Source organism: Perca flavescens, chromosome 8 (assembly GCF_004354835.1).
Source record: "Perca flavescens isolate YP-PL-M2 chromosome 8, PFLA_1.0, whole genome shotgun sequence".
NCBI classification, from domain to species: Eukaryota; Metazoa; Chordata; class Actinopteri; order Perciformes; family Percidae; genus Perca; species Perca flavescens.
The window spans coordinates 39,128,782-39,148,387 of NC_041338.1; the positions used below are offsets into that span (position 1 = coordinate 39,128,782).

Genomic DNA, 19,606 nt, shown 5'->3' on the forward strand with positions numbered 1-19,606 from the left:
TCTCCAGTAAAATACAGTCACACTTTACACTGTTTAATGTTAGCTGTCAGCATTTTAACTATTGGGTTTAATCCAGCTGCTAGCTAAAGCTAGGCTAACGTTACCTTTCATGTCAGGTGTAGTGTAAAGTCAGGCACCGAAATGAGACACCGAAATTTTCGTTCTTATTCGGTCTCGTTACTACGGTTTAGGTTGACACCGGTGCCCTATTGGCACTGTGTTTCGGTACCCAACCCTAATAAGCAGAATCTTTACCCTCTGACTCCGTGGAGGACTGAAGTTGGAACATCTCTCCTCATGTTCATCCTGATGCTCATTCTCTCCTCCACCCTGAAACACACACACACACACACACACACACACACAGACACACACACACACACAGAGACACACACACACACACACACACACACACACACACACACACACACACACACAGACACACACACACACACACACACACACACACACACACACACACACACACACACACACACACACACACACACACACACACACACACACACACACACACACACACACACACACACACACACACACACACACACACACACACACACACACACACACACACACAACACACACACACACACACACACACACAGATAGTAGAACTTCAACTCCCAGACAGTCACATGATCAACAAAAGGGGTGGAGATAGTCACACTTTGCAGTTTGTGTTTGTGTGTACTCCCACAGTGTTTGTGTGTACTCCCACAGTGTTTGTGTGTACTCACACTTTGCGAGCCTTCTGTCTGCAGACCAGCAGAACGGTGACTCCCACCATCATGACGATGAGGAACATGGCGGCGCTGATTCCCTCGATCACGCCGCTCAGAGGCTCTGAGGGACGACACAACCACACACATAAAAACATTTAAAAATTAAACTAATGTTAGTCTCCTTTTCATTCAGGACTCAGAAGAAGAATAACCTAAATACGTTACCTTTTCTTTGTTTCATCTAGAAAAAATATGTAATAATTAGGACCCACCAGACTCCATGTAAAAAATCAGGATTTTTAGTGTGTATAGAGCCAGCATATCTCCACCAGACTCCATGTAAATAATCAGGATTTTTAGCGTGTATAGATCCAGCATATCTCCACCAGACTCCATGTAAATAATCAGGACTTTTAGCGTGTATAGAGCCAGCATATTTCCACCAGACTCCATGTAAATAATCAGGACTTTTAGCATGTATAGAGCCAGCATATTTCCACCAGACTCCATGTAAATAATCCGGACTTTTATCATCGTAAAACACACTTCATTCAAAGTGGACAGAAACTAAATAAAACTACCAAAAGCCGTCTTGGTTCATCTTTCCACTGTTCCAACAATCACAAACATGGATTCTGGTGGAGATATGCTGGCTCTATACACGCTAAAAGTCTGGATTATTTACATGGAGTCTGGTGGAGATATGCTGGCTCTATACATGCTAAAAGTCTTGATTATTTACATGGAGTCTGGTGGAGATATGCTGGCTCTATACACGCTTAAAGTCCTGATTATTTACATGGAGTCTGGTGGAGTTTGGTGATGGTGATTTCGGGGCTGTTTCATGTTAAACTAAAAGGATTTTACTCTTTAACTAAAAGGTCTATCTCTGTAGGGATCCATCCCATAATGTTGTCAGACACTTAGAATAACAATCTGAGTCTGTCAGCAGCAACAACAGAACTGAACTATTGAAATGTTTGAGAGTGTAAACGTGGAGCATACCTGGCTCGGTGACGACCGGCAGTGACAGGTACGTGTCACTGTACAGCGGAGAGCTGAAGTCATTCTTCTCTTCATCAAACAGCTGAGTGAACGCTCGGACACTGAGCCTGCACACACAAATCAAAACTCATTTAAATATATATAATTCAAACATGATGGAGATCACATTGATGCAACACTTGCAGTTATTTGTGGATATTTCTGCACATGTAAAACTGATAAGTTTTTCAGCGTTTTAGACACAGAGCTAAAACTACCCCAAAGAGACACAAAGCACATACAATGATGCATCAAATGACCACAGAGACCCAAAACAACCCCAAAGAAAACCCCAAAAGACACATTAAATGTGTAGGGTGATTGCTTTATTTTTTAAATTGAAAAACGTAACATTTTCTTGTAGAAGGATGCCCAAACCCCCGCCACAAACTGAGGGAAAACACTGACCTGTAGGCAGTTTTGGGTTTCAGTGGTCCGTCACAGAACAGGTTCCGGTCTCTGCGGGTCTCTGGATCACAGGAGCCACCCAGTGAGTCCATCCCCGTGCCCACGGTGATCTGGAAGCTTTGGTTGCTGCCGACGCTGCTGTCGCTGCACTGACTGCGGAAGAAGCCGCTCTGGTAGCATTTTATGGAGCTGTTGGATTTATATTCCAGGTAGGAGGGCAGAGGGTGCTGCTGCTCCGGCTGCTGCTCATCCACACCTGCAAACAGCAAAATATCAAATCAACATTACATTTATTAAGATTTTTTTTCCGATTGCTTACATGAGTCAGTCAAAAGTGAAGCCACATTGTCAAAACTCTTCACATAGTCAGAGAAACCAGTTTGTGTTAACTAGTCTCTCATTTATAGTGCTGTGGAGTAAGGCTGCGGCTACACCACAGATGCATTCTTGGATAAGAGATTAAACTCTCTGCGTTGTTTGCATTTCTTTAAACCAATCACAATGGTCTAATCTCCAGAAAAAGGAAACTCCTCATCCAATATTAAAAGTAGTTAACTGTTGACACGATACAGTAATGTGAGCTAATTAAATCAGCTGATACATGGTTAAACCTCATTGGCTCTTACTAGTGTATCTCCGTGTGTACTTCATCCACAGCAATCCCACCAATCAGTCCCAAAACCTCCTAGTTTGAGAGGAAATTATCTAACATGTTCTTTATAAAACCTCCCAGTTAGAGAGGAAATGATCTAACATATTCTTTATAAAACCTCCCAGTTAGAGAGGAAATGATCTAAACATATTCTTTATAAAACCTCCCAGTTAGAGAGGAAATGATCTAACATATTCTTTATATAACCTCCCAGTTAGAGAGGAAATTATCTAACATATTCTTTATAAAACCTCCCAGTTAGAGAAGAAATGATCTAAACATATTCTTTATAAAACCTCCCAGTTAGAGAGGAAATGATCTAACATATTCTTTATAAAACCTCCCAGTTAGAGAGGAAATGATCTAAACATATTCTTTATAAAACCTCCCAGTTAGAGAGGAAATGATCTAACATATTCTTTATAAAACCTCCCAGTTAGAGAGGAAATGATCTAAACATATTCTTTATAAAACCTCCCAGTTAGAGAGGAAATGATCTAACATATTCTTTATAAAACCTCCCAGTTAGAGAGGAAATGATCTAAACATATTCTTTATAAAACCTCCCAGTTAGAGAGGAAATGATCTAAACATATTCTTTATAAAACCTCCCAGTTAGAGAGGAAATGATCTAACATATTCTTTATATAACCTCCCAGTTAGAGAGGAAATTATCTAACATATTCTTTATATAACCTCCCAGTTAGAGAGGAAATTATCTAACATATTCTTTATATAACCTCCCAGTTAGAGAGGAAATGATCTAATATATTCTTTATATAACCTCCCAGTTAGAGAGGAAATGATCTAACATATTCTTTATAAAACCTCCCAGTTAGAGAGGAAATGATCTAACATATTCTTTATAAAACCTCCAAGTTAGAGAGGAAATTACCTAAACATGTATATATTACCTTGAGACTCGGTCACCACCACAGCAAAGAACTTGATGGCTCCGTTGACGTCGCTGAACCAGCTGCAGTTAAACCTGAAGAAGATGGAGGACTTGGTGACGATGGCGGAGCGGTCGCTGACCCGAGTACTGAGGGGGGGCACCGGGGGACCTGTGGGAGTTGGAAACACGTCGAACATTAATTATAAAAGTGTCCCTCATGTCTTTACTAGACCTGCAACTAACAATTATGTTCACTGTGGATTAATCTCTGCAACCAACATCATCTCTAACAAGTCCAAAACAACCTCGAACAAAAGCACCAAAAACTTCAATACAGCGTTAAAAGTCAAAAAAAGTGACAACTTCGAAAAATCTCCAAACCTCAAAAGAATCATCAGAAATGTAAAAAGTGCCCAAACATTGACAACTTTGAAGAAATTACATGAAAACCGCGGGAAAAGCTACAAAAAGGTTAAAAAAATGAAAACAAAAACATTGAAAAAAACATTGAAATTATTTTTCAAAAGTCAACATCCCATAGCAACTAATGGATTAAATTTCATGTATAGTTGTGCAGTGCTTACGGTCGATCATGGTGACCACGCTGTCCCGGGCCTCCTCGCTGGTCGTCCGGTCCGAAATGACCTTCACAGAGACGCTGTAGCGTCGGTGCGGCTCCAGCTGTGTGATGCGGTATGTGGTGGCGTCTCTGCCGGTGCGTCGGGAGTAGACTAGGACCTGCGAGTCCTGACGCAGACACTCAATGGTGTACGAGTCAAAATCGGCTTCCGGCGGCGCCCACGAACACGAGATAGAGGTTGAGCTCTGAGGACGGCAGTGCAGGCCGTGCACTCGCTCCGGCTCTGCAGACACACAAATACACAAGTAGAGATACTCAGAATCTTAAGTACTCTACAGAGGATGGGCACTCGCTCCGGCTCTTCAGAGACGGACAGATACTCAGAAACTTAAGAACAAATGCAACACAAAGGCAACAAAAACATTGCCAAAAAAGCAACAAAAATGGTCTATGGTTTTGGTTGAGGAGCAATTCTGTATGTTTATATGAACCTACTGGTGCGGATGATGTTGTGGATGGGTGTGCTGTAGGTGCGCGTGGCCCTGGGCTCGGGTTCGGGTTATTGTATATGATTTTATGAACCTACTGGTGCGGATGATGTTGTGGATGGGTGTGCTGTAGGTGCGCGCGGGCCCTGGGCTCGGGTTCGGGTTATTGTATATGATTTTATGAACCTACTGGTGCGGATGATGTTGTGGATGGGTGTGCTGTAGGTGCGCGTGGCCCTGGGCTCGGGTTCGGGTTATTGTATATGATTTTATGAACCTACTGGTGCGGATGCTGTTGTGGATGGGTGTGCTGTAGGTGCGCGTGGGCTCGGCGATGCCGCTGACGCTGCGCAGGCTGAAGGTGTACAGCCGGCCGGGGAACATCCCTCTCAGGATGCGGCTGCCCGCTGTGGGGCTGTGGTACGGGTTGATAACTGCCAGCTGGTCCCGAGGAGTCCACTCCAGGTCGAAGTCGTCGAAGTCGGAGTTGGCAGGAACGCTCCACGTGATCTCCAGGGAGGTGTTGGTGACCCCTCCAAACAGGAAGGAGCTGGGAGGGTTCGGAGCTGAGCACCACACAAACGACACACACAAGGAAAGGCTTCCTGTTAGGGTGGGGTTCATGCTCTCTGCACAGATTACTGACTTTGTTACAATGTCCTTACAAATGCATGGTTAACAATTAATCATAATAGTTGGAGACTTGGAAACTTGAATATAATAATCGCTTTTGTAATTAACTAAATGTCTCAGACTTCCCTGATATTCCCTGGTATATCCTGGTATTGCCTGGTATTTCCTTATATTCCCTGGTATTCCTTGGTATTCCCTGGTATTCCTTTGTATTCCCTGGTATTCCCTGGTATTTCCTGATATTCCCTGGTATTCCTTGGTATTCCCTGGTATTCCCTGGTATTCCTTGGTATTCATTGGTATTCCTTGGTATTCCCTGGTATTCCTTGGTATTCCATGGTATTCCCTGGTATACCCCTGGTATTCCCTGGTATTCCTTGGTATTCCCTGGTATTCACTGGTATACCCTGGTATTCCCTGGTATTTTTTGGTATTCCCTGGTATTCCATGGTATTCCCTGGTATTTTCTGGTATTCCCTAATATTCCCTAGTATTCCCTAGTATTTCCTGGTATTCCCTGGTATTCCATGGTATTCCCTATTATTCCCTGATTTTCCCTAGTATTCCCTAATATTCCCTGGTATTCCCTGGTATTCCCTAGTATTCCCTGGTATTCCCTATTATTACCTGATATTCCCTAGTATTCCCTGGTATTCCTTGGTATTTCCTGGTATTCCTTGGTATTTCCTGATATTCCCTGATATTCCCTAGTATTCCCTAATATTCTATGGTATTCCCTGGTATTCCCTGATATTTCCTAATATTCCCTGGTATTCCCTGGTATTTCCTGATATTCCCTGGTATTCCAGGAGCATCAGTAACAAACGTCTCACCGGTGCGTCCCAGCGTGCTGGCGCTGTTGCTCAGCTCTCCGCTGAGACTCTTCAGCTCGGCCCGGTACCGCCGCCCAGGAACCAGGTCGGAGAAGACGAACTGGCTGACCTCTGGACCCAGCGGCTGCTCGGCGCGCTCAGAGCCGTCGGGGTTGTAGAGCGACAGCAGGAAGCTGCTCAGATCGCCACCGCCACGCTCCCAGCTCACCCACAGGGCGTCAGACTGGTTCCCACTGCGAGCCGTCAGAGATGCCACAACGGCTGGGACTAAAGACCAGACAGAAGACCAACACTTAATCTAAACTTTGGTTCATAAGTATTTTACTGTTAACAGACAATGAAATGATGATTCATCATGTTTACTTATTATAAGTTTGTTGGCTAAACTCAACTGTACCCACCAGACCCAGACAGCTGATTAGTTGCTATTTGCCCCCCTTCACCTGTTCAGGCCCAGACAGCTGATTGGTTGCTCACCTGTGTGGGCCCAGACAGCTGATTGGTTGCTCACCTGTGCAGGCCCAGACAACTGATTGGTTGCTCACCTGTGCGGGCCCAGACAGCTGATTGGTTGCTCACCTGTGCGGGCCCAGACAGCTGATTGGTTGCTCACCTGTGCGGGCCCAGACAGCTGATTGGTTGCTCACCTGTGCGGGCCCAGACAGCTGATTGGTTGCTCACCTGTGCGGGCCCAGACAGCTGATTGGTTGCTGTGTTCTCCGCTAAGCGTGACCACCACCATGCGGTACGCGGCGCCGGGTCGGAGACCCTGGAAGGAAACCTGCTGACTGCTGGACTGGCTGCGGCGTCGCTCCTGCAGCGAGTCGTCACTTTTATACAACGAGATCTCGTAACGGTCGAAGTCCCCTTCAGGCGGAGACCAGCGGAACGACAGAGCGCTGGTTGAGTTGGCTTTAACGGAGAGATCGGTGACGGCTGCAGGGCCTGGCAAGAAGGAAGGACAACACTTTCATTAATACACAAAAACACTTTCATGTATCTATCTATATATCTATCTATCTATCTATCTATCTATCCATCTATTAATCTATCTATATATTCATCTATCTATCTATCCATCTATCCATCTATCCATCTATCCATCTATCTATCCATCTATTAATCTATCTATCTATCCGTCAATCTATCATCTATTAATCTATCTATCTATATATCTATCTATCCATCAATCTATCCATCTATTAATCTATTCATCTAACTATCTCTCCATTTCTCTATCTAGCTCTCTATCTCTCTATCTCTCTCTATCTCTCTATCCATCTATCCATCTATCCATCTATCCATCCATCCATCCATCCATCCATCTATCCATCCATCCATCCATCCATCCATCCATCTATCTATCCATCCATCCATCCATTGTCTTACGTGTGCGAGCATCGGCGCTGACCCCTGGGCTGTGGACCCCCCCACTGGTGGTCTGGACCATGACTCGGTACTTTTTCCCTGGGGTGAGGCCTTCGAACCTGAACGCTGTGTGTCCGGAGGGCTGGAAGGAGTGAGTCAGCAGACTTCCTCTCTCGTCCAGGAGCTGCAGGAAGTAGCCGTCCGACACGCCGAGAGCTTCCTGCCAGCGGAGCGCCAGGCTGCAGGTTGAGAGATCCTCCACCTGGAGCGCCGTCACCGCCACCGGCACTGAACACACACACACAGGTAAATATTACAATACTGAACACACACACAGGTAAATATTACACTACTGAACACACACACACACACAGGTAAATATTACACTACTGAACACACACACAGGTAAATATTACACTACTGAACACACACACACAGGTAAATATTACACTACTGAACACACACACACAGGTAAATATTACACTACTGAACACACACACAGGTAAATATTACACTGCTGAACACACACAGGTAAATATTACACTGCTGAACACACAGGTAAATATTACACTACTGAACACACACAGGTAAATATTACACTACTGAACACACACACAGGTAAATATTACACTACTGTGTATACTGTGTCCTGTAAAAGTAAAGTAAAATGTAGTACAATGTAGTAAAATGTGTTACCTGTGCGAAAGTGCAGTAAAGTCTAGTAGTGTGTTACCTGTGTGTCCTGTGAAAGTGCAGTAAAGTGTAGCAGTGTGTTACCTGTGTGTCCTGTGAGAGGACAGTAAAGTCTAGTAATGTGTTACCTGTGTGTCCTGTGAAAGTGCAGTAAAGTGTAGTAGTGTTACCTGTGTGTCCTGTGAGAGGACAGTAAAGTGTAGCAGTGTGTTACCTGTGTGTCCTGTGAGAGGACAGTAAAGCGTAGCAGTGTGTTACCTGTGTGTCCTGTGAGAGGACAGTAAAGTGTAGTAGTGTTACCTGTGTGTCCTGTGAGAGGACAGTAAAGTGTAGCAGTGTGTTACCTGTGTGTCCTGTGAGAGGACAGTAAAGCGTAGCAGTGTGTTACCTGTGCGTCCTGTGAGAGGACAGTAAAGCGTAGCAGTGTGTTACCTGTGCGTCCTGTGAGAGGACAGTAAAGCGTAGCAGTGTGTTACCTGTGTGTCCTGTGAGAGGACAGTAAAGCGTAGCAGTGTGTTACCTGTGTGTCCTGTGAGAGGACAGTAAAGCGTAGCAGTGTGTTACCTGTGTGTCCTGTGAGAGGACAGTAAAGCGTAGCAGTGTGTTACCTGTGTGTCCTGTGAGAGGACAGTAAAGTGTAGCAGTGTGTTACCTGTGTGTCCTGTGAGAGGACAGTAAAGCGTAGCAGTGTGTTACCTGTGTGTCCTGTGAGAGGACAGTAAAGTGTAGCAGTGTGTTACCTGTGCGTCCGGCGGCCGTGTTGTTGTTGAGCAGTTCTCCACTGATAGATTGGACCGTGATGTTGTACGTCTGTCCCGGCTGCAGCGAGCCGAACGTCACCTCGTTGTGGTGTTTGAGGACGGGCCGGACGTCCAGCTGTCGGTCGTCTCGGAACAGAAACACCGAGTATCCGTCCACGTCGCCCGGGCCGGGAGTCCAGCTCACCTTCAGACTGCTGCTGTCACCGTCGTTAGTCACCTGGATGTTCTTCACTTTACTGGGAACTGGAACACAAAACAACAGCTTTTAAAAAAAAAACAATTATAACCTCAAAAAACATGACAAAATGGAGCCTGACAAGCCAGACCCACATCCAGATGTTGGGTCTGGGAACTCACCATTGGCTGCGCTCAATACGATGGTCAGGATAAACGGTTTTCTTTTAAATTCCCTCTGCACCAATAGGATAGTGCTACAACCAACCAGAGCAAAGAAGAAGGTAGAGGAACTAGTTGATAGATTAAACTTTGTCCGTATCCGGTCGGCAAAACTCCCAACACATCTTCCTTTTTTAAGTATGACTTCAGAGCCATTCTTTGTTCTTTTCTCAAAGAAAAGCTGAACTCCAAGTCTTCCAGAAGACCTCTGTTCACCAGCAGCAGCAGTCATAAGCCCCGCCCACCAACTCTATACACGATGTGATTCTAGGCTACCTAAAATGTCAAAAAAAAACCTGACAAAAACTCATCCTGCGACTGTCAGACCCAAGGAGAACATGCAGTGAACGAGGTTCTCACCAACACAGTCCCACTCCCATCATGTCAGAAAGCCACGCTTGGTCCGGCATCTTTGGTATTTGTTATTGACGTAAAAAGTCTCCTTTAGCGTCATATTTAGACGAGCTTGGTCGGGACTTTTACCGTCACTTTTTGGCGCTCTGGGTCGGGACGTACGTTTAACTGACACGCGGCACAAGAACGGGACAGTTAGGTTTAGGAAAAGATGGTGGGTGGGGTGTGGTTACAAAATGTACGTTTCAGCGACACGCGGGACAAGAACAGGACACAAACCCTGGGCCTGTGTTGTTTGACCCATCCACCCCCCCAACCTGCCTCCTTACAAGGAGTTTTGGCTTTCATACTACTCTCTACTGTTGTCTCTCTACATACTACTCTCTACTGCTGTCTCTCTACATACTACTCTCTACCGCTGTCTCTCTACATACTACTCTCTACTGCTGTCTCTCTACATATTACTCTCTCTACTGTTGTCTCTCTACATACTACTCTCTACTGCTGTCTCTCTACATACTACTCTCTACTGTTGTCTCTCTACATACTACTCTCTACTGCTGTCTCTCTACATACTACTCTCTACCGCTGTCTCTCTACATACTACTCTCTACTGCTGTCTCTCTACATATTACTCTCTACTGTTGTCTCTCTACATACTACTCTCTACTGCTGTCTCTCTACATACTACTCTCTACTGTTGTCTCTCTACATACTACTCTCTACTGCTGTCTCTCTACATACTACTCTCTCTCTACATACTACTCTCTACCGCTGTCTCTCTACATACTACTCTCTACTGCTGTCTCTCTACATACTACTCTCTACTGCTGTCTCTCTACATACTACTCTCTCTCTACATACTACTCTCTACTGCTGTCTCTCTACATACTACTTTCTACTGCTGTCTCTCTACATACTACTCTCTACCGCTGTCTCTCTACATACAACTCTCTACTGCTGTCTCTCTACATATTACTCTCTACTGTGTCTCTACATACTACTCTCTACCGCTGTCTCTCTACATACTACTCTCTACTGCTGTCTCTCTACATACTACTCTCTACTGCTGTCTCTCTACTTCTTTCTCTCTACATACTACTCTCTACCGCTGTCTCTCTACATACTACTCTCTAATGTTGTCTCTCTACATACTACTCTCTACTGTTGTCTCTCTACATACTACTCTCTACTGTTGTCTCTCTACATACTACTCTCTACTGCTGTCTCTCTACATACTACTCTCTACTGCTGTCTCTCTACATATTACTCTCTACTGTTGTCTCTCTACATACTACTCTCTACTGCTGTCTCTCTACATACTACTCTCTACTGCTGTCTCTCTACATACTACTCTCTACTGCTGTCTCTCTACATACTACTCTCTCTCTACATACTACTCTCTACCGCTGTCTCTCTACATACTACTCTCTAATGTTGTCTCTCTACATACTACTCTCTACTGTTGTCTCTCTACATACTACTCTCTACTGTTGTCTCTCTACATACTACTCTCTACTGCTGTCTCTCTACATACTACTCTCTACTGCTGTCTCTCTACATATTACTCTCTACTGTTGTCTCTCTACATACTACTCTCTACTGCTGTCTCTCTACATACTACTCTCTACTGTTGTCTCTCTACATACTACTCTCTACTGCTGTCTCTCTACATACTACTCTCTCTCTACATACTACTCTCTACCGCTGTCTCTCTATATACTACTCTCTACTGCTGTCTCTCTACATACTACTCTCTACTGCTGTCTCTCTACATACTACTCTCTCTACATACTACTCTCTACCGCTGTCTCTCTACATACTACTCTCTAATGTTGTCTCTCTACATACTACTCTCTACTGTTGTCTCTCTACATACTACTCTCTCTCTACTACTCTCTTGTCTCTCTACATACTACTCTCTAATGTTGTCTCTCTACATACTACTCTCTACTGCTGTCTCTCTACATACTACTCTCTCTCTACATACTACTCTCTACTGCTGTCTCTCTACATACTACTCTCTACTGCTGTCTCTCTACATACTACTCTCTCTCTACATACTACTCTCTACCGCTGTCTCTCTACATACTACTCACTAATGTTGTCTCTCTACATACTACTCTCTACTGTTGTCTCTCTACATACTACTCTCTACTGCTGTCTCTCTACATACTACTCTCTCTCTACATACTACTCTCTACTGCTGTCTCTCTACATACTACTCTCTACTGCTGTCTCTCTACATACTACTCTCTACCGCTGTCTCTCTACATACTACTCTCTACTGCTGTCTCTCTACATATTACTCTCTACTGCTGTCTCTCTACATACTACTCTCTACCGCTGTCTCTCTACATACTACTCTCTACTGCTGTCTCTCTACATACTACTCTCTACTGCTGTCTCTCTACATACTACTCTCTCTCTACATACTACTCTCTACCGCTGTCTCTCTACATACTACTCTCTAATGTTGTCTCTCTACATACTACTCTCTACTGTTGTCTCTCTACATACTACTCTCTACTGTTGTCTCTCTACATACTACTCTCTAATGTTGTCTCTCTACATACTACTCTCTACTGCTGTCTCTCTACATACTACTCTCTCTCTACATACTACTCTCTACTGCTGTCTCTCTACATACTACTCTCTCTCTACATACTACTCTCTACCGCTGTCTCTCTACATACTACTCACTAATGTTGTCTCTCTACATACTACTCTCTACTGTTGTCTCTCTACATACTACTCTCTACTGTTGTCTCTCTACATACTACTCTCTACTGCTGTCTCTCTACATACTACTCTCTACATACTACTCTCTACTGTTGTCTCTCTACATACTACTCTAATGTTGTCTCTCTACATACTACTCTCTACTGCTGTCTCTCTACATACTACTCTCTACTGCTGTCTCTCTACATACTACTCTCTACTGTTGTCTCTCTACATACTACTCTCTACTGTTGTCTCTCTACATACTACTCTCTACTGTTGTCTCTCTACATACTACTCTCTACCATTGTCTCTCTACATACTACTCTCTACATACTACTCTAGTAGTACTACTATTTTCTAGAGATGTTCCGATACCGATACCAGTATCGGTATCGGCTCCGATACTGCCTAAAACGTTGGTATCGGTTTCAGGAAGTACTGGAGTTTATGCACCGATCCGATACCACGTAATAAAGCCCTAAAGAAAATCTACGTTAAAGTAGTTTATTTATGTTTTTTTTCCGTTATAACTGACTGTCAAACTGGACAATAAAAGAAAGTTCTGGGGCATTCATTGTTTGTGTTTGTTCATGTTTCACAAAGATAGAAATAATATCACATCCATACAGGGATAATAGTATACAGCTGTTAAAACATAATAAAATATATGACACACTGGTATCGGATCGGTACTCGGTATCGGGCGATACACAAGTTCAGGTATCAGAATCGGTATCGGGAAGCAAAAAATGGTACCAAAAATGGGCCATCTCTACTATTTTCTCTCTTAATCCTATTATCTTCTGTCCGTATAATCTTCTTTGTTATCTTCCGCGCCACGGCCGAGCTGCTGCTCGGTTTGTTCCATAGAGACGCTAAGGGTGATTTTGGTAAATGAAGCTGAGAGACACTGACGAAGGGCAGTATTTTACGAGTTGGGAGTGAGAGCGGGTGGTTCTGACCTGTGCGTCCTTGGATGAAGCGGGCCCTCTGGTTCGGCCCGCTGAAGGTAGACACCAGGATCTTGTAGAGGCGTCCGGGCGTGAGCGAGGCCAGCGAGCACGCTCCCACGCCGGCGCCCAGCGTCACTGGGGGAAACACCTTCATGTCGTTAAACAGCAGCTGCACCTCGTAGTGATCCACATCGCCCGGAGCAGCCAACCACGTCACACGCAAGTCCTCTGTCCCCTGGCCCACCAGAACCAGAGACCGGACCGCCGCTGGAACTATAGGCACAGAGACAGGTTAGAGAGAGACAGACAGGTTAGAGAGAGAGACAGCCAACCACGTCACACGCAAGTCCTCTGTCCCCTGGCCCGCCAGAACCAGAGACCGGACCGCCGCTGGAACTATAGGCACAGAGACAGGTTAGAGAGAGACAGACAGGTTAGAGAGAGAGACAGCCAACCACGTCACACGCAAGTCCTCTGTCCCCTGGCCCGCCAGAACCAGAGACCGGACCGCCGCTGGAACTATAGGCACAGAGACAGGTTAGAGAGAGACAGACAGGTTAGAGAGAGAGACAGCCAACCACGTCACACGCAAGTCCTCTGTCCCCTGGCCCACCAGAACCAGAGATCGGACCGCCGCTGGAACTATATGCACAGAGACAAGTTAGAGAGAGAGACAGACAGGTTAGAGAGAGAGACAGACAGACAGACAGACAGACAGAGAAAGATGGACAGACTATTTTAAAAGCCCAGGCTGCTCTGATTGGTCAGCATTTTCTATATTGGAAGCGAGCTTCAAACACTAACTTCTGTTTTTGTGAATGGGAGGGTGAGAGGGTGAAAGGGTAAGAGGGTAAGAGGGTGAGAAGGTGAGAGGGTAAGAGGGTAAGAGAGTGAGAAGGTGAGTGGGTAGGAGGGTGAGAGAGTGAGAAGGTGAGTGGGTAAGAGGGTGAGAGAGTGAGAAGGTGAGAGGGTAAGAGGGTAAGAGGGTAAGAAGGTGAGAGGGTAAGAGGGTGAGAGGGTGAGAAGGTGAGAAGATGAGATGGTGAGAAGGTGAGATGGTGAGAGGGTGAGTGGGTAAGAGGGTGAGAGAGTGAGAAGGTAAGAGGGTGAGAGGGTGAGTTGGTGAGAAGGTGAGAAGGTGAGATGGTAAGAGGGTGAGAGGATGAGAGGGTGAGAGGGTGAGAGGATGAGAGGGTGAGATGGTAAGAGGGTTAGAGGGTGAGAAGGTGAGTGGGTGAGAAGGTGAGAAGGTGAGATGGTGAGAGGATGAGAGGGTGAGAGGGTGAGAGGGTGAGAAGGTGAGTGGGTGAGTGGGTGAGAAGGTGAGAAGGTGAGATGTTAAGAGGGTGAGAGGGTGAAAGTGTGAGAAGGTGAGTGGGTGAGAAGGTGAGAAGGTGAGATGGTAAGAGAGTGAGAGGATGAGAAGGTGAGAGGGTGAGAGGATGAGAAGGTGAGAAGGTGAGAGGGTGAACGGGTGAGAGGGTGAGATGGTGAGTGGGTGAGAGGGTGAGAGGGTGAGAAGGTCAGAGGGTGAAAGGGAGAGAGGGTGAGAAGGTGAGAGGGTGAAAGGGTGAGAGGGTGAGATGGTGAGATGGTGAGTGGGTGAGAGGATGAGACAGTGAGAGGGTGAGAGGGTGAGAGGATGAGAAGGTGAGAGGGTGAGAGGGGTCTTACGGGTGCGTCCGTGGGTGGAGGTGCTGGTTTGGGACATCCCGCTGCAGGTGCTCACCAGCACGGTGTAGAGTCTGCCGGGTACCAGACCGCTGAACACACACTCGCTCTGCGTCGCCAACACCGTCTGGTTCTGTACGAACGCGTTGTTGTGCTTGATGGATACCACGTAGAAGTCAAAGTCTCCGGCCGCCGGGCGCCAGTACACCTTCAGGTAGTCGTCCCGAGCGGCGTGCGTCGCTGTCGGGTTCTGGACCGGCGCCGGCTCTGAGAGAGACCAGAGACGGGGGTTAATCTCACCGTTACATGCTGGCTAAAGATGTTATGTCCTGCACTGAAAATGCCCCAGAAAGTGATAAACGACCAAGAAAGTGATATACGTGACCCAGAAAGTGATGTAGGTGACCCAGAAAGTGATGTATGTGACCCAGAAAGTGATGTACATGACCCAGAAAGTGATATACGTGACCCAGAAAGTGATGTACGTGACGCAGAAAGTGATGTAAGTGACCCAGAAAGTGATGTACGTGACCCAGAGAGTGATGTACGTCACCCAGAAAGTGATATACGTGACCCAGAAAGTGATGTATGTGACCCAGAAAGTGATGTATGTGACCCAGAAAGTGATATACGTGACCCAGAAAGTGATATACGTGACCCAAAAAGTGATGTACGCGACCTTGAAAGTGATGACCCAGAAAGTGATATATGTGACCCAGAAAGTGATATATGTGACCCAGAAAGTGATGTACATGTTCCCAGAAAGTGATGTACATGACCCAGAAAGTGGTGACCCAGAAAGTGATGTATGTGTCCCAGAAAGTGATGTACGTGACCCAGAAAGTGATGACCCAGAAAGTGATGTATGTGACCCAGAAATTGATGTACGTGACCCAGAAAGTGATGTACGTGACCCAGAAAGTGATGTATGTGACCCAAAAGTGATGTACGTGACTGACCCAGAAAGTGATGTATGTGACCCAGAAAGGGATGTATGTGACCTAGAAAGTGATATACATGATGTACATAACCCAGAAAGTGATATACGTGACCCAGAAAGTGATGTATGTGACCCAGAAAGTGATATACATGATGTACGTGACCCAGAAAGTGATATACGTGACCCAGAAAGTGATGTACATGACCCAGAAAGTGATATACGTGACCCAGAAAGTGATGACCCAGAAAGAGATGTATGTGACCCAGAAAGTGATGTATGTGACCCTGAAAGTGATATACGTGACCCAGAAAGTGATGACCCAGAAAGTCATATATGTGACCCAGAAAGTGATATACGTGACCCGGAAAGTGATGACCCAGAAAGTGATATATGTGACCCAGAATGTGATATGTGACCCAGAAAATGCTATATGTGGCCCAGAAAGTGATATACTTGACCCAGAAAGTGATGTACGCGACCCTGAAAGTGATGACCCAGAAAGTGATGTATGTGACCCAGAAAGTGATGTACGTGACCCAGAAAGTGATGACCCAGAAAGTGATGTATGTGACCCAGAAATTGATGTACGCGACCCAGGAAGTGATATACGTGACCCAGAAAGTGATGACCCAGAAAGTGATATATGTGACCCACAAAGTGGAGTACGTGACCCAGAAAGTGATATACATGATGTACGTGACCCATAAAGTGATATACGTGACCCAGAAAGTGATGTACGTGACCCAAAAAGTGATATACATGATGTACGTGTCCCAGAAAGTGATATACATGACCCAGAAAGTGATGTACGTGACCCAGAAAGAGATATATGTGACCCAGAAAGTGATGACCCAGAAAGTGATGTATGTGACCCAGAAAGTGATGTATGTGACCCTGGAAGTGATATACGTGACCCAGAAAGTGATGACCCAGAAAGTGATACATGTGATCCAGAAAGTGATGTACGTGACCCAGAAAGTGATGACCCAGAAAGTGATATATGTGACCCAGAAAGTGATATACGTGACCCAAAAAGTGATGACCCAGAAAGTGATGTATTTGACCCAGAAAGTGATATATGTGACCCAGAAAGTGATATACGTGACCCAGAAAGTGATAAACGTGACCCAGAAAGTGATGTATGTGACCCAGAAAGTGATAGACGTGACCCAGAAAGTGATGTATGTGACCCAGAAAGTGATATATATGACCCAGAAAGTGATATACTTGACCCAGAAAGTGATGACCCAGAAAGTGATATACGTGACCCAGAAAGTGATATACCTGACCCAGAAAGTGATGTATGTGACCCAGAAAGTGATGACCCATAAAGTGATGGCTGTGACCGAGAAAGTGATGACCCAGAAAGTGATGTATTTGACCCAGAAAGTGATGACCCAGAAAGTGATGTACGTGACCCAGAAAGTGATATCTGTGACCCAGAAAGTGATATACGTGACCCAGAAAGTGATATATGTGACCCAGGAAGTGATTACCCAGAAAGTGATGACCCAGAAAGTGATGTATGTGACCCAGAAAGTGATGACCCAGAAAGTGATGTATGTGACCCAGAAAGTGATATACGTCACCCAGAAAGTGATGACCCATAAAGTGATGGCTGTGACCGAGAAAGTGATGACCCAGAAAGTGATGTATTTGACCCAGAAAGTGATGACCCAGAAAGTGATGTACGTGACCCAGAAAGTGATATCTGTGACCCAGAAAGTGATATACGTGACCCAGAAAGTGATATATGTGACCCAGGAAGTGATTACCCAGAAAGTGATGACCCAGAAAGTGATGTATGTGACCCAGAAAGTGATATACGTCACCCAGAAAGTGATGACCCAGAAAGTGATGACCCAGAAAGTGATGTACGTGACCCAGAAAGTGATGTATGTGACCCAGAAAGTGATGACCCAGAAAGTGATGTATGTGACCCAGGAAGCTATATACATGATCCAGAAAGTGATATATGTGACCAAGAAAGTGATGACCCAGAAAGTGATATATGTTACCCAGAAAGTGATATATGTGACCCAGAAAGTGATATACGTGACCTAAGGTAGAGGCATGAAGGGATGCAGCTATGGCAACAACAGTTAAATTTAGGAAAAAGATTGTGGTTTGGATTAAAACACTCCCGAGGAATGAATATGCCTTTCCTGGGTGAAATATTTAAAATGATATTATTATATTAACCTAGATTTTGCGAGAATTAGCGTAACTTCCAACTGTATACTGTATCCCTGTGACTCAGAAGGTGATGTATGTTACAGGAAGTGATGTACGTGACCCAGAAAGTGATGTATGTGACCCAGAAAGTGATATACATGACCCAGAAAGTGATGTATGTGACCCAGAAAGTGATATACATGACCCAGAAAGTGATATACCTTACCCAGAAAGTGATATACGTGACCCAGAAAGTGATGAACAAGAAAGTGATGTATGTGACCCAGAAAGTGATGACCCAGAAAGTGATGACCCAGAAAGTGATGTATGTGACCCAGAAAATGATGACCAAGAAAGTTATGTATGTGACCCAGAAAGTGATGACCCAGAAAGTGATGACCCAGAAAGTGATGTATTTGACCCAGAAAGTGATGTACGTGACCCAGAAAGTGATATATGTGACCCAGAAAGTGATGACCCAGAAAATGATGTACGTGACCCAGAAAATGATATATGTGACCCAGAAAGTGATATATGTGACCCAGAAAGTGATTACCCAGAAAGTGATGACCCGGAAGGTGATGTATGTGACCCAGAAAGTGATGTATGTGACCCAGAAAGTGATGTACGTGACCCAGAAAGTGATGTACGTGACCCAGAAAGTGATGACCCAGAAAGTGATGTATGTGACCCAGGAAGTGATATACGTGACCCAGAAAGTGATATAAGTGACCCAGAAAGTGATATACGTGACCTAAGGTAGAGGCATGAAGGGATGCAGCTATGGCAACAACAGTTTAATTTAGGAAAAAGATCGTGGTTTGGATTAAAACACTCCCGAGGAATGAAGATGCGTTTCCTGGGTGAAATATTTAATATTGTATTATTATATTAACCTAGATTTTGCGAGAATTAGCGTAACCTCCAACTGTATACTGTATCCCTGTGACTCAGAAAGTGATGTATGTTACTGGAAGTGATGTACGTGACCCAGAAAGTGATGTATGTGACCCAGAAAGTGATGTACATGACCCAGAAAGTGATATACGTGACCCAGAAAGTGATGTATGTGAGCCAGAAAGTGATATACATGACCCAGAAAGTGATATACGTGACCCAGAAAGTGATATACGTGACCCAGAAAGTGATGACCCAGAAAGTGATATACGTGACCCAGAAAGTGATATACGTGACCCAGAAAGTGATATACCTGACCCAGAAAGTGATGTATGTGACCCAGAAAGTGATGACCCAGAAAGTGATGTATGTGACCCAGAAAGTGATGACCCAGAAAG

At 45.0% G+C, this 19,606-nt stretch overlaps 1 protein-coding gene across 1 annotated transcript in view; it reads right to left on the reverse strand.

Moving 5' to 3' along the window:
* The window catches only part of ptprbl (protein tyrosine phosphatase receptor type B, like), a 51,452-nt gene that overhangs the window by 19,353 nt on the left and 12,493 nt on the right, over nt 1-19,606 (reverse strand). Inside the window, exons 7-19 of the mRNA XM_028585001.1 lie at nt 15,200-15,463; nt 13,535-13,798; nt 9,078-9,341; nt 7,666-7,932; nt 6,958-7,221; nt 6,277-6,543; nt 5,092-5,376; nt 4,327-4,605; nt 3,762-3,911; nt 2,196-2,451; nt 1,749-1,855; nt 759-864; nt 256-330 (exon numbers count right to left, since the gene is read on the reverse strand). Coding sequence (XP_028440802.1) covers nt 256-330; nt 759-864; nt 1,749-1,855; nt 2,196-2,451; nt 3,762-3,911; nt 4,327-4,605; nt 5,092-5,376; nt 6,277-6,543; nt 6,958-7,221; nt 7,666-7,932; nt 9,078-9,341; nt 13,535-13,798; nt 15,200-15,463 — 2,848 coding nt within the window. The remainder of the gene's footprint in view (nt 1-255; nt 331-758; nt 865-1,748; nt 1,856-2,195; nt 2,452-3,761; nt 3,912-4,326; nt 4,606-5,091; nt 5,377-6,276; nt 6,544-6,957; nt 7,222-7,665; nt 7,933-9,077; nt 9,342-13,534; nt 13,799-15,199; nt 15,464-19,606) is intronic.